This window comes from Melospiza georgiana, chromosome 6 (assembly GCF_028018845.1).
Source record: "Melospiza georgiana isolate bMelGeo1 chromosome 6, bMelGeo1.pri, whole genome shotgun sequence".
Taxonomy (NCBI): Eukaryota; Metazoa; Chordata; class Aves; order Passeriformes; family Passerellidae; genus Melospiza; species Melospiza georgiana.
In genome coordinates this window covers 6563628-6589268 of record NC_080435.1, presented here as the reverse complement: position 1 = coordinate 6589268, position 25641 = coordinate 6563628, and the positions used below count along the sequence as shown (strand labels likewise).

The window sequence follows — 25641 nt, the reverse complement described above, 5'->3', positions numbered from 1 at the left end:
GCCTCTCAGGATTGCAGCCAGGGCTCTTGGGCCAATAGCAGGAAGCTCCAATTCTTCTTGCAGTCCCAAGGGAAAGAAGAAGCCAGGGCCCAAACCCCTTGTAGCGGGAAACAAATGCCACAGTAGTTCTGCTCCAGGAACCATCATATTTAATAGTTGTTGCCATCACAGCAGATCCAGCTGAAGCACAGACATCACTGGCTGCAGGGACCGGGACCGGGAGAGCTCTTCTTCCTCCCTGGTGCTTCGCACGGCTCCCTGCAGCCTTTAGCCCTTCCCACTTCAGGCAGACACCCAGCTTTGTGCAGGGGCTGAGCCCCCCTGCCCTGCCTCTGCCACCTGCAGCTTAGGGGAGAGGGGAAAGGGGCAGAGAAAGGCTTCCCTCCCGAGGGTAGAGTTACTGCAGGGAGGTATGAGGGGAATTTTTCTCTCTCCCCAGGGCATGGATTCAAGATGGAAGGGGTGGGGATGGGGACAGAGGCAGGGGAAAGCTGTCTCATCTCATTCCGGATCTGGCAGAGGAGATACTGGGGCTTCCTCTGCCATCCCTGCCCAGCAGCCATCTCCCCAGGGCTTGGCAGGGAGGTGATCCCATCTACCAGGCAGGAGCCAGCATGTGGGTCTCATTTTCTTTAGCTGTTGTGTCATCATACTGCAAAAGACTGACTCTGCCACTGCAATTAAAAGTCACCCCAGATGGATGTGACAGGAAGCTGTGCCATGGTCACAAGGAGGAGATGCTGTCACCCCAGCCTGCAGCTGGAAAGGGCACGAGCACACTACTGCCCCGCACCAACTGCTCACAAGCAGGGCACCCAGTGGGTGCTTCTCCCATAGAATAAACTAAGAGTATTTTGTACAATAAACACAATTTGTCCAGCCCTCCCCCCTCCCGTCCCCCCAGCCCGAGGAAGGGGAGTCACGAAAAGAGGCGGCGCTCCGTGCCCCGGGGAGCCCTGCCCCGGGCCCGCTCCTCCTCCAGGCTCAAAGCAGCTCTTGTCCATGCACGACACGGGGAAGGGGCGAGACTGCAGCCCTGGCTGAGCAGGAGGTGCCTGTGCCAGCCCCTACTCCAGGTAGATGTCCTCTGTGGGGCACGTGTACTCCACATACTCCTTGTAGAATTGCTGAAAAGCCCTCCTGCAACACAACACCAGGCAAAGCTTAGCTGCAGCCTCCCCACAAGGCAATTGTAGATCCTTGTTTCCATCCTGACCCTCACTCCTTACCCTGTGGCCTGTTTGACCCCCCCAGGCCCTGACCTCTTCTGCATTAGCCCCAGAGATGCCATCAGAGCAAGGATGGAGACCCTGTGGCTCTGATTCCCTGCACAGTGCATGACTTTCAGCCATCTGCCTGCAAAGCCTTGCACTGGGACTTGTTCCAGTACTGTCAGGGATATGATGCCCACAGCCCTGTCAGCCCTGACTCTCAAGCCAAGCATCTCAGAGGAGGAAGAGGTGCCAGCCTGGGGCCAGGTCCAAGCCCCACATGTAGGTGGGGAGGGCAGGATTCAGCCTAGCTGTCTCGTTCCTCCTGCCCTTTATGAGCCAGCCTTCTCTGCCCAGCCAGGACTCACCCTACAGACTCCGCCAGTGGCTTCGTGGACTCCTCCGAGACGAAGACATGACAGGCAAATCTGTGGTCAGCAGGGTGCTTGGTGATGAACCCAAAATATCTGAGGGCAAAGAAAGTGGATGTGACTGGACCAGCAGACCAGGAGGCATAGGTACCCCAGCATCTCTGAGGCATACCCTCCCTTAAGCATAGGGATTTGGGACCTGAAAGCCCCCCCATAAATCCTGGTGGCCAACCCAAGGTCATGCCACAGCCCATGCCCAGAGCTGCAGCACTGGGCTCACAGGGAGCCCTCCAAACCAGGGCTCTGGGAAACCTCTTCCCTTCCTAGCCCCAGTCGTGCTACCCCCAGGGAGCAGGAAGGCAGGAAAGCCTCGCTGCTGAGCTACTGGTGTTGAGAACTGCACTACGCTTCTTGCTACTCACTTGTTGTTCTTTGGATGGTACCCACAGAAGGAAATGTTCTTCAGCTGGAAAAAATGGCTACACTTGTTTACCTGGGGGGGAGAGAGAGAGAGGGGAACTGTCAGAGCTTTTCTCCCTACACCCTACAGTGCAGCTGGTCTCTGGCCACTGGAAATATGCACTTGGAGACTGAGGAGTGAAATTAATTGGAGACTAATCCTGGGCTGCTATCAGCAGCAGTTTCAGGATTGTTCCAAGCACCTGAACAAAGGGAGCTTTTCCAGGCAGCCCTGCTGGCTCTCACCTCAGCTGCCTTTACTGCCAGTAGCTCCTGCAGGATTTCCCTTGAGGCCCTGAGTCAGACTGTACTCAGGCTAGAGTCAGTGCTGCTGTTCACTAGCACACACAGCCCTCCTTCTTCACTAAAAAGGCTCTCAGAAACACTAGTACATAGAAGATGAAGGGATAACTTAGAACTAAACAAGTCAATTCAAGCCTGGGTGTCAAAGGGTCCCAGCCAGAAATGAAAACTTATACAAGTTTAAACTGCAGCTAAGTTGATGGCATCCTCTGAATTTAGGCAAGATTTGTAGAAACCTCACACAACCTCTACCACAGCACTTAGAGCCATGAGCTACTCCTATCCCTCAGCTGGAAGGGAGGTTTCCCAACAGCTTGCTGCAAAGCCCTCACTTTCCTCTGCTCAGCATCCCAATGTGCTTTACTAGGCTACTTATGCAGAATGCTAATCAGCAGCCTGCCCTTACCAGATAAAGAGATTACAGGGCAGATCTGGAGGACACCACTCAAAATAGCAGCAGAAAGGTTTAGAAGCAGCTGACAGATTACTGGGAATGGCTCAGCTCGCAGCATCCCAGTGAGTGATGTGCCTGGCAGCTGTGAGAGCATCAGCTGGCAGTGCTGCCCCGAGCCGGGGCCTTGCGAGGCATGGGGGATCTCGATGGTGGGTCTAAAATGCTGATGATGGTGTTTCTCACACTCTCAGACATGGGGTGGAGACCCTTAATTTTCATATGTAATCATGGCCTGCAGCACAGAGGGCACGAGCAGCAATGAGGGAAAGGATGAGATGAGCAGGGAGGGGGGCACTACCTTGCTGTGCTCCTTGGAGTCGTCAGCTTTCACAGCAATCTTGACCCCGCGCACACTGATCTCCAGGACGCAGCTGGAGGGGGGGTTAAAGTGCACAGTGAGGCGGCGTGTGGTGGCAATCTGCAGAGAGACAGACAAAGCAGAGGGACACGTGAGCAGTGATGATGGTTCCCCACTGAGACTCTGCCCTGCTGCCAGATGGAGCAGGCCCTCCTGCTCCCCGGGATGGAGTGGGACACTACCTTCTGCATGGCCGCACAGAGCACATCATTGCCCTTGTGGTAGGGAACCTGCACGGAGCCGAGGAACTTCACCCGAAACTGGTCCACCCAGTCACTGCTCTTGGCCAGAGCTGCAAGAGAGAGCACATGGCAGGGATCATCTTTGGTGACCAGCTATGTGGGCTGAGCTCCACCTCCCCTCTCCACCTTCCCACCCCTGTGCTTTTCCCTGCCCAGGAAAAGCTTCCCTCAACACCAGCTACCAACTCCCAGCATCACAGCAGAACCTGCTCATTGCTCCCTGCTGGATGCCCAGTTTGGTCCTCCCCCCTACCCCCTGCTCAGCACCAGACTGCTCAGCAGGGAGGATGTGGTACAAGGATGTGGGGACATCAGCAGGCTGCACAGAGGCTTCATACCTGTTACATGGTCTGGGTCCTTGGTGACCTCAATAGCATAGTAGGCAGGGAAGATGCCCCGATCTCCTGTGCGCATGTTGTAGGCCTCATACCAATAATCTTCTGCCTGCACCTCCACCAGCAAAGGATCATCCACCTCCAGCTCCAGCTCGTCCGCATGGCGAGGCACAAACCTGGGCAGAGAGGCACTAGCAGCAGGCCGGCTAGCAGTGCTGGTGCCCTTCTCACTGGCACACTGCTGGGACACCCCCCACAACCCCGGCAGTGCCCTGGTAGCCATGGGGACCTGACATGCTAAATAAAGCACTGGAGGAGGTTTGGGCTCAACAGGCAGCAGCATCCTCACACCTAATGCAAGGGTATCCCCTATTGCACCACCCCAGCTGCTCCTCAGAGGCCCTGACTGCCCTTGGAGGTCTTGCCCATGCAGCAGCTTGGGCAAATGTTGCTCCTGGGCAGGGCATGAGCTACAGGCTACAGGTTTGTTCCCCAGGGCTTCCCACACCAGAAACACTGGAGTTTGTGCTGGCCCCACCTTGGTGGGAGTGCAGAACCAGCTTTCCCCTGATAGAGGCTGGGGACACTGCCTGGTGCCTGCAAGCTCACCTAAAGACAGCACGGTGAGTCTGCTCCTGCTCCTCCCCGTTGATCATGCAGGAGAACAACCCAAAGGACTCAGCACCTGGAGACAAAGGCAGAGGAGAACATGTCAGCATTGAGGGATCAGCATCACAGCCAAGAGAAGGACATGAGCCAGGCTGTCTGATGAGGCTCCTGCAAGATGGTTCATCCAAGAAAAACTCTCACAGGGAAAACTCCTGTGATGCCACAGGAGAGAGACACAGCTGGAGCTGCTGCGCTGGCGCCCATCAGTCCCTGCTGGGAACAAGGCCTCCCTGCACCAACACAAACAGCTGTGACACCGGCATGGGACCAGCCACACCATGGGAAACCCTGCCTGCTGGAGCATGCCAACAGTGCTCTTCTGGGCTTGGAGAGGAGTGTGGCATGCCAGGAATATGATGGCCCCCTGTGAACTCACTCAGTCTCCCCCTCAGCATGGCCATATCTGGGGCATGCCTCAATGCAGCCTCAAACACCTACTGCCAGCCACACCGGACAGTCACAACACTTTTCCAAGCCCCACCATGCCTCCTGGACCACCAGGAACAAAGCCACAGGCTGCAGCAAGCAGAACTGGGGCTGAGGTCTGCTGGTAGCTTCCTATCTCCTGAGCACGTACCAGAGACAGGCAGAGCTGCCAGGGCAGGCAGCCACCAGCCCACCTTCCCCTGTGCCCAGCACTCACTGGAGGAGCGTGCCCGACCACTCATGAAGACATTGAGGAACTTCTTGGAGAAGTGGATGTCTGCCTCGGGGGTGGAGTCCTCAGAGAGGCAGACTGAGTCACGCTTCAGCGCATCCTCCTCATACTCCTCGCCGATGGCCGACTCATAGGGTGACGAGATGCAATTGTCGTAGACCGTGGCTGAGTCGCTCTCATCGCTGTAGCCTGAGTAGCACTGCTTGAGGCTGACCAGCTCCAGCTGCACGTTCTCATCCACCACCAGTGTGTACTTGACAGAGTCATAGGAGAGGGCACTGGTGTCCGAACTCACAGAGGCTCTCTGAAGGTTGTGCCCCGGCCGGGAGCCACCACTCCCGCCACCACAGGAGGCCCTGGGCAGGTTTGTCTTGTCAGGGGAGGACATGTAGTCCAGCACCTCATCCTCCTCGCTGATGGAGGGGTTGGTTTTCCCTGCCAGGGCTGAGTAGCCGGAGGTGTCGATGTCGGAGCTGATGGACATGCGGTTCTCACTGGACTGGGACAGGAACGGCTTGTCGTTCTCCAGGGGGTCCGAGTTCTTCTGCACGGGTGTCAGGTAGATCTCCTCTGTGGCCTCCAGCCTCACATCCGTCTGGTAGCGGATGCGGTCCCGGTGGGCCTCGGGGCCCCTGGTCACCACCACGACGCTGGCACCGTGCGGTGGGGCCCGGCTGGGGGCCTGGTGCTTCTCGGGCGGCCGGGATGAGGCAACGCAGGCTGGGGCCATCTGCGTGGCTGCTGTGCGCCGGCACGGGCTCTCTGTGGACGTGCCCCGGTCTTTGGTGGAGGTTGTGCTGTTTTGGTGATTGACCTCATCACTCAGGCAAACGTGGTCATGGGGAGGGGTCTGCTCACCTGTGGGGAGAGGAGAGCAGCGTAGACAGACACACAGAGGGAATGCTCCCTGATGGGGAAGGTGTCCAGGGATGCCACCCAACTCACAGAATCATTTAAATTGGAAAGGACCTGTAAGATTCTCAAGTCTAAGTATTAACACTGTCAAGCCCACCATTAAACCATGTGTCGAAGCACCACATCTACACAATTTTCCATATTTCTGGGGATGGTAATTCCAGCACTTCCCTCTTCCAATGCTTGTTCAACATTTCAACAAAGAAATTTTTTCTAATGTCCAACCTAGACCTCCCCTGGTGCAACTTGAAGCTATTTTCCTCCTATCCTGCTCTGTGCTACTTGGGAGAAGAGAACAACTCCCAGCACACTAACAATCTCCTTTCAGGTAATTGTAGAGAGCAAGACGGACATGCACCCTGCATCCATGTGGTACGTTTTCCCCAACCTCCTGCTCCAGCACCACTTGCCTCAGGCTCCTGAGCACCATGAAAGGGTGCAAGGAGCTGACCCTGGCCAAAACCCTAAGAACTCACCCGTTTTCAGAGGGGACGATGACCGGGACACCCGCTCCTGCCAACTGTGCTTTTTCCCCAGAGAGTTGTTATTCAGAGTGTCCTGAGGAGAAGAACAAAGCTGCCTTATAGCCTGAACAGTAAACAGCACGCGGCACAGCAGCACCCATTCCTCCCTGGGCCCACAGCACCCTGCTCTGCTGGGCTCAGGGAGACCACCAGCCCCACAGCTCACCGTGCTGCTGCTGCAAGAGTGCCGTGATGGCTGGAGCAGGGTGGGCAAGGAGCCAGCTGGGCTGCATTCCTCCACCAGGGAAAACCTGGCTGCAGAAGCCCACAGCTGGACAGTCCCAAGACAAAAAATTCAAGACCTGAGCCTGCCTGCATGCTTTGCTCCCATCCTGCCAGCCCTGCCTACCTTCAAACCACCCAGCTTAAAGAAATAGGGGAAATGCCAAGGACCAGGTGTTGTGCTGCTCCTCAGCTAGAGGCCAGCTACTGGATAGATTAATTCCTGCCTCTGGAGACACCCATATTGGATGTACACAGGAGTACACACAGACAGTGTGCATGCATGCAAATCTACACATACACAGCTCACTAGCAGATGTCAATTCTGAGCAGCGTGAGAGGAGAGGCAGGATCAGACCATCCATGCTGCCCATGCCTGGGAGAGTTTCTGTGGGTGCTGTGCCCTGCCTGCCCAGCCCTGGGTGGCTGGCCATGCGTAGGTGCAAGGGAACACATGCTCAGCCTTGCTGCAACACCCAGGGAGCAAAGGACACCAAGTCCCCTCTAATGAGGACCCTCCTGCAGATGGGGGACAAGTCCCCCCTGCCTGTCTCCACAGGGTGTGGCATCCTGCCTGGTGCAGTGCCAGCCCTCATCCATCCCCAGGGTGTCCCTGGCTCCACGCTCTCAGCCTCCAATGGGGCACTGAATGTTTCTGCCCCAGCTGCAGCATTTTGCACTGTTGGGTTCTTGCTTAAAGTACCAGAGCCCTGCTGGGACTCCCTGGATTTTCTCACGGCCTTATCACCAACCCGCAGCTGTTCCCAGCAGCACAGGAGCTGCCCTGTCCTTACTTTACCTCCTCACTGACATGAAGGAAGCCTTTGCCCCAAAATTCCATCATGTCACACACGGCTGAACCATGCCTGCCAGATCCCTGCCTCCATGTGGGGAGGGAGAGACCCCCTTCACAGAGCTCTGGCAGCCTCCCACTGTGGCCTCCTTGAGTCCTGCCTGTGCCAAGGCAAATAACAGCACGTCCCTGCTAGCCTTTCCCAGGGACACACTGGGCTGGGATGTGGGCCAGGCAAGCTGTCACAACGATGGCCTCTGTGTGCAGAGTGCCACAGGCCAGTGCCACAAGCCAGCCTGGCTGCCTGGACTGGGACAGGAGGCAGCAATGCAGCAGGCACAGCCCACTGAGCCCACACATGCCCACAGGGCCAGAGCGCTCAGGTGTCTGTAATGCCCTGCCAGGGTGGAGAGGCATTCACAAAGTCTCAGAGGATGAACCTAGCCAGTCACAATAGCTGTTTCTTGCCCTCTGGGAAGCTGGAGATGTTCCTCTCACCATTTCCAGGCCGCCTGCCTGGGATGATGATCATAGAGTGCCCAGCAGCAACTGAGACATCACCAGACTGGATCCTGGCCCCATAGGATCAGAGCAGAGGGTGGGATGATGCTGTGCTTGTGAACACCCTGTCTGGCAGAGTGCCTGGTGCCCCAAATGGGCATTCAAGAGAGGAGGCATGGCCATGGTCCCTCTTCTGACTACTTGTAGGAGAAGGGAGCCAAGCAGGTCAAGGGGATGCAGCGTCTCACACAAGTGGAGACAGACTGGGGACAGGCTGGTCCCCAAGGGATGCCCTGCACCCTGTCCTCTACTCAGGCCACCCCATGTAGACAGGGAGAAAGTGCCTCTTGCTAGAGGTAGGCATTCAGAACAGGAACCCCAAGCACCTTACAGCCAGCCTCTCACTAGATCCTACCAACAACACTATCCTACCCGGCCAGCCATGCCGCAGTCCTGTGCCACCATCCCTACTGGCTCCAGGCTCCCATTGCCAGCTGTAGCAAAGTCCCCTCTCCCATTCCCCATGTCTTCAGCTCAGCTGTGCCCACACCTCACAGTGAGCTCCACAGCCTCCACCATCTCCTTGCAAGGGAGATCAGCTTCCCCTCCCCAGCCTACCATCTCTGCAACTGCCCCCACCCCATCCCTCTCCAGACACCTGCTCCCACCCCCGGACACTGGTTGGGACCGAGTGTCTGGGAGAAGGCCCTGCTGTTCCCCACCTCCCCCAGCTGGATGTGGCTGCCACACACCACTTGCTCCTGGGGGTCCCTGCACAGGGTGGGACAAGGCTGCTGCTGTCCCCTTGTCCATTATGCTCAGTGGAGCTCCCCCCGCCTCCCCAGCCCTGCTGCCTTTGTCCCCGGTGCCAGCTGCCTGCGGGCGCCTATCCTTGGCTCTGTGCCTTCCTCCTCCTCCTCCCACCCATGGCCTCAGGCAGAGAGCTGGCATCAGCTGCCGGTGCTGGGCTGGCGACACCCAGCTCTGACTACTCCCCATCTGTCACCCACGGGGACACCTGCCTCTCACTTCATGCTCCTCGGCTGAACGTCACCGCGACGAAAATCCTCCTACTTGGCAGAAGGCAGAGCTGAATGGAGGAGGGCGGCAAAAATAGCCCTGCACGTCGTGCACTTTGCGTGGGCTTGTGAAGTTTGCAGAAGCGGCAGAGCAAAGGGGCTCCAGCCGCTGCCTCGGGGGTCAGGATGCAGGGCACCAAGACATCATCCATTCCAGGGTTGACAGTACCGCTATGGCTGTGTGGGGCACGCAGTCTTGGCTAAAACCATCCAGAATCTTTACAAAATCTGAGCGTGAGCGAGACAACAGTACCCCCTTGTTCTCCTGACCACCATTTTGGGCGTTGCTTTTCTCTCTCTCAGATTTTGTATGGGGTTCTGACATTAATGCTTCTCTTGCCAGGCACCACCGCTCAGAAGCTGAGGCCACCAGGTCCCCACTGCCAGGCACGGGGCACCTGCTGTCACCAGCCTGCCCTAGAGCTGGTGCTGCCCCAGCCCGGGACAGCTGGAGCCCAGCCAGCTGTTGGTGCCGGCCCCGGGCTCGCCAGTCCGTGCCGTGGTCCCCCGTCCCCCGATGGCTCATTCACGCGTTCGGTAACCGTGCCTTGTTTGCTCCCCATCCCACGGGAGCCCTTCGCAGCTCCCACCCAGCCAGGCCACCCGGACCCTGCTGGGGCACATCTCAGACCCGGCACGATTCCTGGCGTTTTCTCTCCCCCTCGGCACCAGAGATGAAAGAAGGACCCACCCGGCGCCTAAGCCCCCTCAAAGAACCCCCGCCGATCGCAGTGCTGGGATGCTCGGCGGTGCGCAGGGGCGGCCGGGCAGGGCGTGCTCAGGTCCCCGGCACCCGGGGAGCCTCGGGCCCGCAGAGCGCTCCCTCCGGCTCGGCCTGGCTGCCCCCGGCCCGGGGTAACGCGAGCGGCCGTGGGAAGGGACCCCGATGGCGGGGGCGGCTGCCGCGCCGAGCACCGCGGGCAGCGCAGCCGAGCCCCGCCGCCCCTCCAGCCGAGCCCCACCGCCCCCTTCCATTCCCTCCCCCTCCCTCCGTCCGCCCGAGACAAAAGCCCCGGCAGACGGCGGGAGCATCCTTCCTCCACCTCCTCCTCCCCCTCCTCCGCACCACCCAATCGCCCCGAGCCCCCCATCCCGGCTCACCTGGCTGCGAGGCACCTGCGGGAAGAGGTTGAGGGTTGTGGGTCGCTTCGGCCTGTAGACTTCGGTGGTCCCGGCCGGGGGGTCTTTCTGCAGCGGCTCGGGCGCCGTCTGCTCCTCAGCCGGCGTGTCCCCCGCCGCGTCGATGAGGTCGAGCTGGAGCATCTCGGCCTGCAGCCGGCTGGCCTCGCCGCCGCCCGCCGCCCGGGCCGCGCCGCCCGCCCGGCTCACATGGCCCTGCCGGGATTAGTGCCCGCGATCAGGCCACCGGCAGGGCGGGCGGGACGGGCCTCCCGCCGGGGCCGGGCAGGGGGGCCGGGGCCGCCGCACCCGCGGCCGCTGCCTTTTAAAGGGGCAGCGATGTTATTCGCGGAGCCGGGAGCCCCGCGCCCCCTCCCCGCCTCCCAGGCAGGTGTGGGCAGCATCCCTCCTCCCTTAGTGATGGGGCTTACTCCCGGCAGGTGTCTGTCTGTAGGTACGCGCAGCCGTCACATTCACTATGCAGCACACAAACGTGCACACCCAGGTTTCATCCCGACATAACAAGGACATTTTTTACAGTGAGAACAACCATTCTGCAGAACAACCTCCCCAGGGAAATGGTAGAGTCCTCATCGCTGGAGATTTTCAAGACGCCACTAGAGAGTGTGCCAGATCGTCTCACCCAGACTCCCTTTCCCACACAGGGTCTGACCAGGTGATCCTTTGAGGTCCTTTCTAGCCTGGGCTGCCCTATGACTCTTCCTTCCAAGGCAGACTGTGCCCTTTCTTGGTTGCTGTCCTGGCAGGTGGGACTCATACAAGCATGTAATCAGTTTGATCAGACTTGGTCTATCCCCTGCCTGAAGCAGGTCACTCGGGGTCTTGTCCATCACCCCTGAACATCCTCACAGGTGGAGAACCCACCACCATGCCGGCACTGTGTACTGCATTACTACTACTAATTTTCTCTCTATGGGGTTGAAATTTTCACTGCACACCTCTGAAAGGAGTCAGGCTCCTCCTTCCCTGTAATGCCCACTTGGACCAGCAGCTCCCTCCCCCTTGTCTTACTCACTGAGGACAAGCTTTGTCTGCCCACTCCTTGCATGCATTTGCATATATCAGACCTGATATATGGGAGGGATGCCCGGCACTGGCTCTCCAGTCACCTGCTGGTGGTGGCTGTGCTCTGGCTGGAGGCAGCTCCACTCTTTCCCCTGCACCCTTTGGGAGCAGGGTGACCACTGTGGCCTGTGGGGAGCAGGTGTCCCATCCCACCCCGCTGGCTGGGCGCAAGTGCAGAGCCACCACACTCCTTGTGGCTGTGTGCTGGGTGAAGAGGCACCAGTGTCACCTCTGTGTGTGTTTAAATGTCCGTGGGTGCCTTCCCAGGGCCCCCTCCTCGCATTAACTGCAGCTTGCACATGCACAAGTTGCTGCAGCCAGCAATAAAGGCAGCAGCTTGGCATTGTGGAGTTGAATTGGCTGTGTTATCAGCTGTTTGTGGTGACTGCAAGCTCCCCAGCAGGCAGAGGTGGGGAAGGAGGGGTTTTTGCAGCTGAATACTATCCATGTCTGCAGCTGCATGGAGGATGCCCCCTGAGTCATGAGAGAAGAAACAGCCCCAGCAGCTCAGGCAGCCACTCCAAGAGCTCTTGGTGCTACCAGCTCCTGACCTGTCAGACAAAAGCCAGCACAGGCAGGGCTCTGCCTGCTGCAGGCACAGCACAAACCCTCTCATGGGAGTCACTTCCCCCCAGTGTCCTTGCTGAAGTCCTGCAGTGGGTGAGCAACTGGAGAAGCACTGCCACAGATACTTGTCCTCTTGAGGCTTTAAACAATTAAATTCCTTGTTTTGAGTATTAGCTTTCATGCTACAAGTTCTGTATTTCTGTCTGTGACAAATCACAGAATTTTAACAAGGAAACCGAGGCACGGGAAAAGAACTGGAGGGAAATGCCAGCTGAATAGATTATACCTAGCCAAAGTGGGTGTATTGGAGTCAGCTGGTGACATTCAATCTAGACTGCTAATAATGCTGCTTCCATAATCCTGTAGCTGTAACAATCACTTGGGAAACTCACAGAGGGAAAAGTCCGGGAAGGATGCAGAAAAGCAAATCGTTATCATTTTGAAGAAAAGGGCACCCTAGCAGGGGTGCAGCATTCCAGGTTCAAAAACTAGGAGGAAACTACAGCCACTGCAGGTATTATTTGTGGCCTGTAGCTCAACAAAGTGATTTTGAAACCACACAGAAATCAATCACCTTACCATGTGAGTGAGACCTGCAGTGATCCGCAAAGCAAGGGCAGGCACTAGATATTGGGAAGCCTTTCTAACTGCAAGGATACTGCCACACCAGAGCAGGCTGCCTTGGGAGCCCTCCTAGGAACAAGTTAATGTCACCTAAGGCCAGCTTGAGCACGCTCATGTCTCAGCACAGATGCAATGGTGAGGTGACTTCTCAAAGTCCCTTCACCTCGTGGGAGAGATTAGGGTGTGTGGGAGAGCAGTACCAGTGCCCAAAACTTGCAGCAGGATAAACACAAGATGCTGTTCCCCAGTGCAGTCACAGGGACACTCGTGCTTCCTTACAGACCTGTCCCTGGGACTGATGTGATGCTGCTGTGCCCCTGCTGATCCTACCTCCCACCTGCACCGTGCCATTGCAATGGCAAAAAGTCCCAGTGTCCAGCACCTGGTCTCTCTCTGACAGTCCCAATGCTGCGATCCATGGTTCCAGGGGGCTGGAGCGGAAAGAACCCTGCTGCAACTGAGAGGTACTGGGATCACTCCTGGAGCACTGGTCTAAGATGGGGAATCCCCTGTGTGGGGAAGCTGCTTGCTTCCCTAGGAATGAAAGGCTCCTGCAAAAAGAGTGGGGAGATACAGAAGATCTTGCTTGAGTGCTGTAAGTCTCTTCCCTGCTGCCCCACTGTCACAGCCTTCACTGTCAGAGGAGTGGCAAAACCCTCAGCTGGGAAAAGCATTTTGTGAGTGCAGGGAAGAGGGGGGGACTTGCTGAGCAGAAGGCACAACTGTGCCCCTTCTCCCCACCACCAGCTGGCTTCAGAGCACCAGGAGAAAGAGAAGTCTCTCTGCCCCCAGCCTGGCACAGCCACAGCTGGCCATGGACCACAGAGGCAGCTTCATGGGACAGCCTATGAAAAGCTGCACAGAGTAAGCAGCCACCTCGCTGCCCTGTCCTTTGCTCCAGCCCTCACATCCAGTTCCCCACTAGTCCCCGGGCTGCAGGCTCATGGCAGCTGCTTCCCTCTTTGCAGCGGGTCCTGCTGCCCTTCTGGGAGCAGCAGCACACTTGGATCAGTGGCACCAAACCACAAGAAAAAGCCCCTGGCATTTCCAGCAATATTATTATGCCAAAAAAAATGGTCTTTTCCCTCCACATTCCTGTGTCTTTGTGGCTGTTTCAGACCTTTTCATGCAGACCCAGGAGGGCTCAGCACAGTCCTTCATAGGCTCTTTTCCCTTTGGGCACTTGTTCTCATGCTCTAAGGTACTTCCAAGAGAGGTATTTCTTTTTAATTTTTATTATTTTGTTTTTTAATTCCTGCATTAACCATTTCCACAGTTCCTGGAAAATAGATGAGGCACTAAACTTGTATTAACCTCTGCCTGGCTGTTTGCTGGGATCCATCTTGCTGAAACCAGAGCTTGTCACCCTGGATTTCCAAGTCACTAAAACAAGGCCAAACCCCAAGTCTGGTGCTTTTGTTGCAAGTATCCCTCTCAACATACCTGACTGCTGCCATTGGTGAGGTGGAGGTCGTGTCCCTCACCCTGGTGGGCCCTGCTCCTTCCCAGCTGGCCTCCTGCCTTGCCATTCAACAGCCCCAGTGACACCTCTGCTTCCTCTACAAGCCCTCTGCTCAGCCTATCTCACTTCTTGTTTCATTCACTGGGGACTTCTTGTGGAAATTAAGGTTCTTTTCAGCCACACATGGTATTGTTCCTCACTCTTAGAGCATGGTCTCCCATCCACAGGTGTGGTCCTTGTCAGTGGAGAGTTCTCTCTTGCACAAACATCAGTCTACACCTCCTTGCAGTTCTGTGTGTCTGAGCCACTGTTTCTGAAGAGCTTCTAAAATAGCCCATAACGAGGTCACTGTTTTTCTGGGACCAAAAAAATCCCCAAAACCCATATCTATTTGGGTGTTGGCCTTCACACCAGTTGCCTGATACTGCCACAGGTTTTGTCATCAACCAGCTCTGTCCAGACCCCCTCACCTCATCAAGGTCACAAGTTGTCCCCATCCAGCCATCACCTTTGCAGCCCTCAGGCAGGGTTTGTCCCCCTTGCTCCTGGTCAGTGCCTGCCCACCTCTGCAGAGACTCGCTGCTGGGCAGCTGGATAACTCCAGCCCCTTGGCCCACGGTGCTCCCCACATCCTTTCCCCCTTGCCCGTGGCTCTCTGCTCTGGTGTGACTCAGTGAGCCAGCAGCTTGCTTTCACCTCGCATTGCTCCACTGCCAGGCTTTCACGTGCTGCCTGGCCTGCAGGGGTGACCAGGGCCAACCCTTCCCCCTCCCTACCACAGCTGCTCTGGGGCACCGGGTGCTGCCACGGGCACGGCCCCCTCATGCCCTGGTCCCAGCGCCCCTGACTCGCCACCCCCAGCAGCCTCACACAATGCAATGAGCGGGCTGATGCTGACTGCTGGCCATTCCTGACCTGCTGGCCATTCCTGATCTGCCCGCCCCTGCTCGGCCATTCCTGCCCTGCCAGCCCCTGCTCCACACGCAGACCCGGCCACGCTGCTCCCTCTGGGCCTGACTGCTTCCATCAGGCAGATCCTGCAACCTTGTCGCCCCGAGCTCGCTCTGGATGGCAATCAGCTTGGAAAGCTCCCTGGCTCTCGCCTTCGACATTTGGGATTGAAAAGCCTCTCTCACAGCCATTGTTGTCACCACTTTCAGTTCTGCTCCTCGGGCAATCCTCCGCGTCCCATATAAACCATTTGGACATATTTTTAGCAGGCATTTTTTCTGAGCATGATAAGCTTCCTCCTTTGCTGTGTTTATGAATAACTCATTGCTTCCCCTACGGCAGCCTCACATCCCCCTCCCACTCCAGCAGACTCTCAGTGCACCAGGACATTTGTGTGAAGCAGCTCTGAGCTGTCCCCAGGGAAGGCATGGGGCTCGCTCTCAGAGCCTGAGCAAACCCTCTGATGAGGCTCGGGTCTCAGTGTTGAAATGCAGGGAAACAAAAACCCCCCAGTAAACTGTTTCAAATGGGCAAAAAAGGCTGGTTTTCCTCTTCCTGAAGGAAGGGCTGCAGCACTTGAGATGCAAGTCCCCCCTGCCCCTTCCCCTCCCTGCCAAACTTCAGCCAAAGGCTGTCAATCTGTAGAGAAAAAAAATAAATCCTGCCCTGAGCCCAGTGGTGCTATCAGCAGTGGGGAACTGGGATGGTTAATGGGAAGAATCCAGCAACAAACCCCCAGTCTCTGTCTGCCTCACCTACTGCAGGCAGAGGATGTTCCCAATGCCAGGCCCTCACTGCGGCTGTGCCCTCACGGATGCCCAGCACTGGGCTCGCCCTTGGTTTTCCCTGCAGCATTATCCCTCCTCCCTTCAGCATACACAGCCCACGAGCCCAGACTGTCCCAGGGAAGTCTGGCCATAACACCCTACAGCAGGAGGAGTCTGCAGTTGGAGCAGAGGTACCGAGAAGCAGCCCCATAGCTGGGAACAGACAAATTTTTGCTGGGAACAGACAAATTTTTGCTGGGAAGGTCACGAATTAGACCAAGGAGCACAGCAAGACACCTGCACCTCCCAAGGATGAGGTCTGCCTGTACTGTCCTGCCTGCAGTGAGGAATTCCAAACGACACAAATTCACTTTCTAATTTTAAATCTGCGACAAATTCTTGTGCCTTTCCTGTCCTCACTGGGTCTTTAACAGTTTTGCAGAGGAAGTATTTCCTCTGAGGGACAGAATGATTCCCAAACCACTTGGCTGCTCCTCCAGCATTTGCATCCTTTAGCATGAAACACATTGACAAAATGCAGAAACTCTGTGTTGAGAGGTATTAGTTCTTAGCTTAAATAAGTAAGTTTTCAGTAGAATGAGTTAGAATGGGTTCACAGAATTATAATACTGTGTGATCTAGTATGTTGATTGCTCAGCTTTACTTGCCTAGCATCAGTAGCTGGATCTGCTGAAGCCTTGACACAAGCCCTGAGTTTACACCTAGAGATGTTTTTGGCTGGAATTGAGTTAATTCTCCTAGTAATTTTCCTAGTAGCTGGTGCAGTGCTGTGTTTTGTCTTTCTTATGAGAGGAGCACTGATACCACACTGATGCTGCTGTGGTTGTTGCTGAATAATGTTTATCCCAAGCCTAGGGCTTTTTTATTCCCCCATGCTCTGCCAGCGAGCAGGTGCACCAGAAGTACAAACCAGAAGACAAGGAGACTCCAGCTGTCAGCAGAAGCTGTAACTCCACAAGATAAGAACAGTGTATGGCCTGCCTGCACAGACACAGAGAAAGAACCCAGTAAGATGATGTTAGAAGAGCCCAGACCAAAAACCACCACTGGACCAAGAGGTGCAGGAGAGTGCCTGAGGGGTGGGTGCATGAGTTGTATGGCTATAATTACCCAGGGGTTTCTTTGCTCAGGGTCCCTCTCCAAGGCACCCAGCTTGAGCTGACCTGGCGCTGTACCACTAAACTATTTTTATAAAATCTGAGCTGGGGGCTTTGCTACAGGAAACCTAGGGCTGAGCCTGAAGGAGGAGGAGTCAGCCTTGAGAGAGTGTATGTTCGAGTGAGGGGTCAAATGGGCACCTGTCAGCTTACTGGAGCTGCGTGCCACAAAGAGTCCCCTCCCAGCAGCTAAAGTCTCAGGTGGTGTGTATGTGATTCCTTGAGTGGTGTGAGAATGCTGAGGCCACGGCTTTTCCTTTAACAACCTGCATATTTACAAATCCAATATAATTATCAATTTATCTCCACATTTCTGCCCCCATGGCCTTCTAGGGAAGTTCAAACAGTGGTGTGAACCCCATCAGGTTCTTGACAGCCTGCTCTAAGATGGATGGGACACCCAACTGAGGTACCTGCACAGGCTTCCCAGCTCCCATCTTTATTCCACCTGCTGCCTGCTGGTGTCAGAGCTACCTCCTTCCTTGTTTCAGGAGCCTCCAGGTCTCCAGCCTCCTAAAGACCTGTGAACAGCTCTAGCTAAAGCTAGCTAGCAAGCCAGAGAGAACACCTCCTGTGAACAGAGGCAGCTCTCACCATGCCCGCCCAGCTGCATCCCCAGGTCCAGGGATGCATGTGGGGACAGGAGGCACAGCCCAGGTGGGACCTTGGTGCCACCTTGCACATGTCCTTGATTCCTGAGAATGCTTGCCAGGTGCCAGATGCTCGCTGGTCATCCTGCTCAAATGGGAGCATGCCCCCATTTGAACCCAAATGCTTGGGCTCATCCCTGAGGAACAAACTCCAAGCCCTACAGTACAGCGGGAACCAAAATGCACCAGCTTTGAAATGCTTTTTTTTTGTCCCTTGAGTTTGGCTGGTTCAGAAAGGACCTGCACTGTGCTGGAGTGAGGAGAGGGCACTGCCAAGCAGAGGGGATGGGACCATGGCAGTGAGTTCCTTGAGAAAGCATCACTCATCTGGGGACCTGGTGGTCCTGCATGTGGGTTGATGGTCCTGCCAGCCCCACTGGCATATTCTGCCCATCCCTATCCTTCTCCCCACCCCCATCACACTTACCCTGCTGGCCAGGCTCTCCTTGCAGTGCAAGCTGATTCCACACTCATCAGTGATCTCAGAGAGGTCTTCATCCTCAAATTCCTCAAGGCTGATGTCATGGGTGAGCCTGAAGGGAGTGGAGATGGCCTGGTCACCCACTGCCCCAGTGGTGGACAGGAGGGTGCAGGGTGCTGTGGTGCCTGTGGGCTGGGAGCAGCACTGACACCCCAGGAGAGGCTCTCCCAGTCTTTACTAGGAAGAAAGACTGGGAAGGCAGCTTCTTCCCAGAGGGGACAGGTCTGTCCCCATGAATGGCTGGGCTTGGCACAGTCCATGGCTGTTGGGAGGCAGGAGGAGTGTGTCTCAAAGCAGTCCCTGCCTGACCAAAGACAGCAGGGACATGCAGGTTGAGAGTACATGGAACAGACAGAAGAGCCAGCCCCATCACAGGAGGCTTGTTCTGCTCACACCATCCCAGGGAGCCTCTGGGATTGTCCCAGCTGGGCACAGACACCCAACAGGGCAAGGGCCGGGGTTACAGCAATTGGAAAGGCTGGGTCCAGGGCACAGCTGGAGGATGGACCTGCTGGGACAGGTGACCACATCAAGACCCACAGAACTTGTAAGCACAGCAAACCTCTCAGCCATTGCACAACCAGCCCCTGCGCTGCAGCTGGCAGGGATGTCCCAGCCCAGCTGCCTGCAGTAAGAGAGGGCAGCGATTTCCCTCTGCACCAAAATCACTGCCCGGGCTGACTATGGGCATCCCTGTGAACATCAGTGCTGCTGAGCTGGTCTGCATGGCCTCAGGGCCCCTTAGGGCTCTCAGCCCCAGCCATACAGTCTCCTTACAGCCCTTCAAAATAAGAGAGATCCTTTCAGCAGCTGAAAACATGCTGATGAGCCCCGAGGGAGTGATGAGGTGCTCCTGGCTTCTGAGCACTAAAACATTTCAACATAGTGGTACTTCAGTGCTCTTCTCACTTATTCATTACCACAGGGGTAAATAAAAGAACCCAACTCAAAAGTCCTTGGCCAACGTACTCAGACCCCTGAGTTTTGTCTGGAGTGGCCATGGACACTGCTTTGCTTGCTACCATTCCCCCTTGCTCCCAGCTCCACTGGCTGGGAGACACTTGGGTGAAAGGGGTGTGCCAAGTCCATCACCCCTCTCTGGATTGGTCCCCAGCAGTGCAGTGAGAAAGGAATGAGAATGGTGCTTTGTGACCTGCAGAGCTCCCACTCTCACTTTAAGTACTGCTTGCACATCTTGGGGCTCCCACATGCAGTGCCGTTAACCCAGTGACGTGGAGGGGTAACATCTCCCCTGCCCCAGCTCCTGGAGAGGGAAAAGAGTGGGAGAAGCCCATGGGAGAAGCAGCATCTTCCCTCTGTGTTTCTGAGGACCCCACTAGTAGCGGTCTCCTGGGGTGAAGACAACTGGGAACAACCACAGCCATGGAGGCAGCCCCTGGAACAGGAATGCAAGGACACAGCCTTCAGCCCAGGGTGAGATGGCTGGACCCCCCCTTTGCCTATCTCCTCCTCCTGCCCCTGGAAGGGAGGCAACGCGGAGCAGGAGGCTCATGATGAGCCTTCAAAGCACAAATCGATTTCTTCTCGGGTTACACGGGTCGCCAGGGTGGGACATCATCCGTTGCTAATGCTCGGGGCCTCGCCCGCCATGCCGGGACCGGGAGCGCAGCGAGCGCAGCGGGCCCGCTGAGGGCCACAACACTGCCGAGGGCTGCCAGGGCTCCCTGGCCCTGCAGGAGCAGCCTGACAGGGTGGCAGTGCCCCCACTCCGCATGGAGACAGGCAGCCCTGCCCATGCCCTCGGGATGGGGAGATGCTGAGCGGCTTCCCCAGCACCGGCCCTGCCTGCCGACGCTGGGGCGCAGCAGGAGGTGTCCAGACGCCTTCTGCCACTCTGCTGCCTGGCTGTCACACAGCTCCTGCCCAGCCAGGAAAACTTTGGGCTCAGCTGCCTGCCAAGTTTGCTCCTGTCCTGTGGCCATCACTGGCAGAGAAGGGTGATGTGCCCAGGACCGAGGGGCTGCCCCTCACCCCCCTGCATGCCCGCGGGACAGGCCCCCCTTCCCCAGGCCCAGCCGGTCCCCTACCATTTCTCCCACTGATCTTCCAGCCAGCTCTCCTCCTCGGTGCTCGACTCCATTTTCAAGGGCAGCTGCATTGAGGAGGACCCCCCTTCACCGGGGGACACACTCCCACACCAAAAAACACCCCCAGACCTGCTGTGGGGAGCCGTGAGGGAGATGGCAGCTGACCCGGGGTGCCCACTGCCTCTCCGCCTGCCCCGTCGCAGTCTGTGGCTGCCGGCGCTGCTCTCTATCCTCACTGCGCAACCTGGGCAAGCTCATTAAAAATAGATGGAATCAGCTGTCCTGGAGGGGAAAAAAATAAAAAAAAAAATAACCTCCCCAGCTGAGCCAGTGCCAAGTCCCTGCACTCTGCTGGGGATGCTGACTGCCTCTGCCTGCCAGCCAGCCAGCCTGGCTCCTGGTCTCGCTCCAGCACTCGGCTCCTCAGCACCCACAGCGGGCACAAGAGCACCCCGTCATGGAAACCCTCAGCACCCGGCCTCTCCTGCCCTTGCAGCATTGCTGTCCCCCACAGCACGGGGACACAGACAGGAGCATCTGTCCAGCTTCTCACTAGGTGGAGTGAGGTCCCTCTCTGATGCAAAGGCCAGAGTGTTTCCAGCACAGCGGGACCGGCATCATGGCAGCTGCACTTCCAAGCTGAGGGGAGTGCCTTTGCCAAGGGACAAGCCCAGCCAGTGCAGAGCAGTGCTAGCAGCACCACCCCTTCCCTGTCTGCCCCCACCTAACCCCCAGACCCACTCCTGCCTCAGCAGGATCATTCCTGGGCTTCCCCAACCTCTAACCCACGCTGAGGGCCAGGGAAATACCTGGTGAGCTGCTCTGCCAGCTCCCACCCCTCTTCTGCTGCTGAAGGAAATAAGGGTCTTTCCCAGGAGGGCCTATCAGGTGTTGCTGACAAACTTTTAGTACAGCAGCCTCAGATAATCCTAAACCACCCCCACACCTCTCAGACCCACTCACTCCTTGCCCCATCAAGATGATGCCAAAGTAGCTCTAGAAGAGGCACCTACCATGACTCTGAGATGGGGACAGGGCATCCCCCTCCCCACTCTGATGCACAGTGGGGTGGCACCCCCACTGCCGCCCATCACAGCGCTGCTCTCTTGCCCCTCACTGACACCCACTCCAGGAGCTTCAAGTAATGGGTGCATCTCCTACCACCTGCTTTGCTCCCGGGCAGATAAGGGTGGGTGATGTCACAGGAGCCCAGCTCGGGGCCTGGACGGCCCTGCTCAGCTAGCCTGTTGCAAGCTCTCTCCCTATCAGTGCCTCACCACTGGTGAATGTCACACGTGATACTGTGGTCATTTTCACTCAGCCCCACAAGAACAGCATCCAGGACTCCATCTTCCCTATCAGCTCTGCCTGGAGGCACCTCATCTGCTTGAAACCTCAATTAATGCAACGAATAAAGAAATCTCCATCTCCGTATTACTTGCGCCCTTTGCTCCTCTCACATGGATGCTCCAGGAAACACAAGGAAGGCTCTCCATTACCCACCTCTGCTCCCTGTGGTGGAAACACCCCTTCCTTTCTCTCTTCCTTCTCAAAGAGGCTAAAAATACCAGCAAAATGAAACAGCTCTGACTCCTCTCAGCTCCATCACTGGCAGTGAAAGTCTGAGCAGGACTTTCACTGTACAAAATCCACAATACACGTGTACTTTGGCCAACTTCCCTTGCCAATGGCCACGGCATCACAGGTATGTGGGAGTCTGTCTCCATTTGTGAGGGTAGGAGAACCCTGTGCTTGCAGGTTATCAGTGCTTTCCTGAAGGATGTGCCAAGAGGCACCTGAAGGTGGGCAGCCCTGCTGTATGCATGAGAAGTGATAAACTTGGGATTCTCAGGAACTGAGCAAGAGTACACACGTGGGTGCAAGAACAGAGGCAGATGTTACCTGCCCATGGCAGGAGCAGCTTGACCATAGTCCAAAGAACAGCCTTAAAATCAGTCCTGGCTGCTGTGCCATTCCCTGTCAGCCCACTGCCACTGCAGAGGATTTTCCATGCAGGGCAAAACCAGGGCAAAAAAAATGATGTGATGAAGCTGGGTGCTCCAACAGGCTCAGCTGCCCAAGCCATGCTCTGATAGTCTGCCATTAGGTGCTGTGATCAAGTCCTGTAACCAGCACCGGTGGAAAAAATAACACTAACCTACATTTGGCTGGCCCTGTCTCTTTCTTCCATCTCAGTGGCCAGAGACTGCTTCATTCGAATGGATGGGAAGGCGCCTCTCCCCGCCCATCAGAGGAGGACAACCCTTTCGTCTCCCCTCACAAGAAGACAGGTAGCCCCATTCCAACGCCCAGCTCATTCATTGCCTCCAAACAGGCTTTGCTGACAGCTCCAGATGAGCACGACAGACACATAAAACAAACCACAGAGCTAAAATGATTTTTGCCTCAGCCTGAGGTGCCTCTTTGAACTTCCCGACAAGATTGAGAGAACTTCTTCCCCCAGAGAGCCCCTCCCTTCCCAAAGGGCTGTGATTTCTGACAGAGCTCCCTGAGTAGAGGAGTGGTTTCCCTTCTTTCCTGACCTGTGGAAATAACTCCCTAAGTGTTTCTTTTCCTAGGTGCCTTCCTGCCCAGAAGCTGGGTGGATGCCCTTTGCCTTTATCAGGGAAAGCTGAAGGAGATAGAGGGGATCATTCAGTGACCCCTCCCAGGTTCCAGCTACATTAGAGCCACAGTCCTGGGGACAGCAGGGCAGGCAACACCGTGAGCTCTGCAGGGCCCTGCATCCAGCTGTGCCCCAGTTGTGCCAGTCCTCCCTGTCCCTCTAATGCTGGGTAGAGGGACCCCCAACCCAGAGAGGCCCCAGAGAGCCCCTCACAGGAAAGCCTACCACAAAGCACTGCCAAAGCTTCTTAGCAGGGCAAGGAGCTGCCACACAGCATCCCAGAGAAAGATGTTGAGGAGCTCCAGTGAACACAGACTGCACTGTAAGGCTTTTGGAAGCTTAAGGAAAACAGGGAGGATGGATGAGAATGACTTTTTCACTGCTGTCCCCTAAAATGTTGTTTTTCTTGTTATGATGAACAGACACCTCTGGAGGACCTCCTGGCTGAAGGAGGGATCACCTCACCATCCTTTTCCTCCCACTTCTCAGACAACACCAAATCATCACGGGCAGGCCACTATGCCTGGTCTCTTCAGAGCTCAGTCTGCTTGCTGGCCAGGACCAAGCCCTCTCCCAGTCCAAGCCAACCAATCACCTAATGCTTGGGCTGGCGTGTCACCACTCGGAGCTGGGAGTGCAGGGGCATGTGCCAAAGGGCAGAAACCTGAAACACCTCATCCTGCAGGCAGCAAGCAGGGGCAGAGGGCAGGGCCCACCTCACTGCCAGCCATGGTCTGAGCCCTCACTCTGAACTGCGCTCATGGCTGCTGGGTCATCCACGGGGGGACAGCCCCTCGCTGAGCTGTGCAGCAGGGATGCATGTAGGACCTGGGACATGGACCAGCCAAGCTGTGACACATAACCCAGCTTGTGTTTCACAAGCATGGCTCCCTTCTCCCACGACACTCCCCGCCACAACATCGCCTCTGATCTGCCAGACCCTGCCCCAGGCTCAGACACATCACTGCATCTTCTTCCGCTTGCACCGTGAGCTTGGTGCCTGGGCAAGATTTTGCACTCCTGTCTTGATTCCCCAGTTTTCCACCCAGCTGCACAGCCTCCTTCATGAGGTCAGTTCTTCCCTGGAGCAGGCTGGCAGCACACAGGGCTCCTTTTGCAAAGATCTGAGGCACAGGCAGAAGCAGCAGCTCGTTCTCCCTGCCAGGGCACGGCTGTGTGCTGGGGAGCAGGAGGGTGCCAGGGGACAGCCCCACCTCCAGGACAGCAGGTGGTGGGCCCAGAGCTGCTCGGCAGCTCAGCCTGCGGCCCCTGGCCCGGTGGCCAAGCCCCTCTGCATGGTGCAGGATTCCAGAGGCAGCGTTGAATCGCTGCCTTTGCAGGGCACACCAGCCATGTTGCAACAGCTCCCAGCAGCTCTCGCAGGCAGCGCTGCAATAGGAGGCAGTGCCAAAGAGCCGGAGCCACCAGCAACGGGGGGCCAGCAGCAGAGCCCTTCAAATATTCATTGCCTGAACACCACCTTTGCTCGACTGCGCCCATCTGTTTCCCACAGGGACCCACGGGTTCCCCAGCCTCAGGGGCTGGGCCTGACACAGGAGGGCATGAGCTTTGCTGTGGTCCCAAGTGGGGACCATCCCCTCCTTTCCACCCAAAATCTCAGCATGCAAGGCAGCTGGTACCATTCCCCTTTTCACAGGCAGCTCCCCCCAGCACCCTGGATGGCAGAGGCAAGCAGAGAGCAATGGCTGACGAGGGCACAGCTGCCAGGAGCAGCGAGCCACCCCTGATGGCTCGGGATCACCACACCTGCAGGCAGGGGCAGGGCTCCTCCCTTACCCACCCAGCACATCCCTGTCCCAGAGCTACCCTTGGCAGGCACCAGGGGCTCCAAAGCCCACCGGCGTCCCTGGTCTGGCCCATGCCATCGGAAGTCCCTGTGACAAGCCTCATTGGGTTTCAGAGGAGACACAGCCCCCTGCATCCCAAATCGATGGGAGCACTTGGTATTGCTAAGAGGATCAATTCTGGCACTCTCCCACCGTCTCACTTGGGGTTCCTGTTTCACAGGGGCAGGAAGGAAGCAGAAGCAACTGGGATTTCTAGGAAAGGGCTGGAAAAAGGCTTTCCTTGGGGAGGGGAGAGAGATGAAGCTTTTTTTCTTCCATGAGGAAGAGGAGGTAAGACAGGTAAGGGGGCGGGATGGGGTGCGAGGGGAGCATGAGGCCAAGCAGGGGGCTGGGAAGCTGCAGCGGTGAATGTGTGGGGCGAGGGCCAGCATGGCTTGGGTGGGCGGGCTAAGCAGCCATGGGGGGCTGGAGCCATGTCCGCGGAGGGGGCTCAGCGGGGCCTGGGGCGGGGGGCAGAAGGGATGCCTGGGGCTGGGGCTGCGCGCCGAGGGGCAGAAGCGCTGGAGGAGGCGGGGGCCGTGCGGGAGGGGCTGCAGCAGAGGGGGAGCGCTGCCCCGGGCAGGGGGCAGGGGCTGCCCCGAGAGGGCTCCGCGGGGGGACGGCGGCCGGTACCTGAAATTGGGGGGCGAGGCGAGGTGCAGCCCCAGGAAGGGTGAGGAGGCGGGCGGGGATGCAGCTCCTTTCTCTCGCTCCGCCATTCTGTGGCTCTCTCCATGCAGGCGGAGGGCGGGCGGGAGGGAGGGAGGCAGGGAAGGAGGGATGAAGGGAGGGGGATGCTGGCGGTGCCGGCGGGGAGGGACATACCTGCCGCCGGGGCGGGGGGAGCGGGGGCGCGGCCCGGAGGCTCCATCCCGCGGCTCCGGCGGCAGCTGCAGGACGAGCACGGCACACACGGAGGCGTCACCTCGCACCCCGACCCCATCCGCTCCGCCCGGGGCTCGGGGAACGCCTGCCCCGGCGGGACAGATGTGCCCGCAGCTGGACCGGCCCCCAGCTGTGCCCGCAGCTGGAGGCTGCACCCTTAAGGGCAGGTGCGGGCCATGGCCGGGCTCTCCCAAGGCCGGGAGGAGCCACGCCAGGAGCGGGGCTGGGCGGCTGAGCGGGCAGGCAGGAGCCCAGG

General features: G+C 57.3%; 1 protein-coding gene across 2 annotated transcripts; it reads right to left on the bottom strand.

The window, feature by feature from the left end:
• Positions 1 to 132: 132 nt before the first annotated feature.
• On the bottom strand, positions 133 to 25245 carry MAPK8IP1 (mitogen-activated protein kinase 8 interacting protein 1). Of its 2 annotated transcripts, none has more exons than XM_058025631.1 (12): positions 25134 to 25245; positions 17926 to 18031; positions 10196 to 10429; positions 6452 to 6533; positions 5046 to 5918; positions 4343 to 4418; positions 3737 to 3909; positions 3339 to 3448; positions 3097 to 3216; positions 2005 to 2075; positions 1580 to 1678; positions 133 to 1140 (listed from the first exon to the last, which is right to left on the bottom strand). In XM_058025631.1, the coding sequence occupies exons 1-12, from the start codon at positions 25217 to 25219 to the stop codon at positions 1068 to 1070; spliced, it is 2103 nt and encodes a 700-aa protein (XP_057881614.1). In that variant the 5' UTR covers positions 25220 to 25245; the 3' UTR covers positions 133 to 1067. The 2 variants fall into 2 exon arrangements, with proteins under 2 accessions (XP_057881614.1, XP_057881615.1); XM_058025632.1 differs by lacking the exon at positions 25134 to 25245 and adding an exon at positions 20028 to 20201.
• Positions 25246 to 25641: the final 396 nt, after the last annotated feature.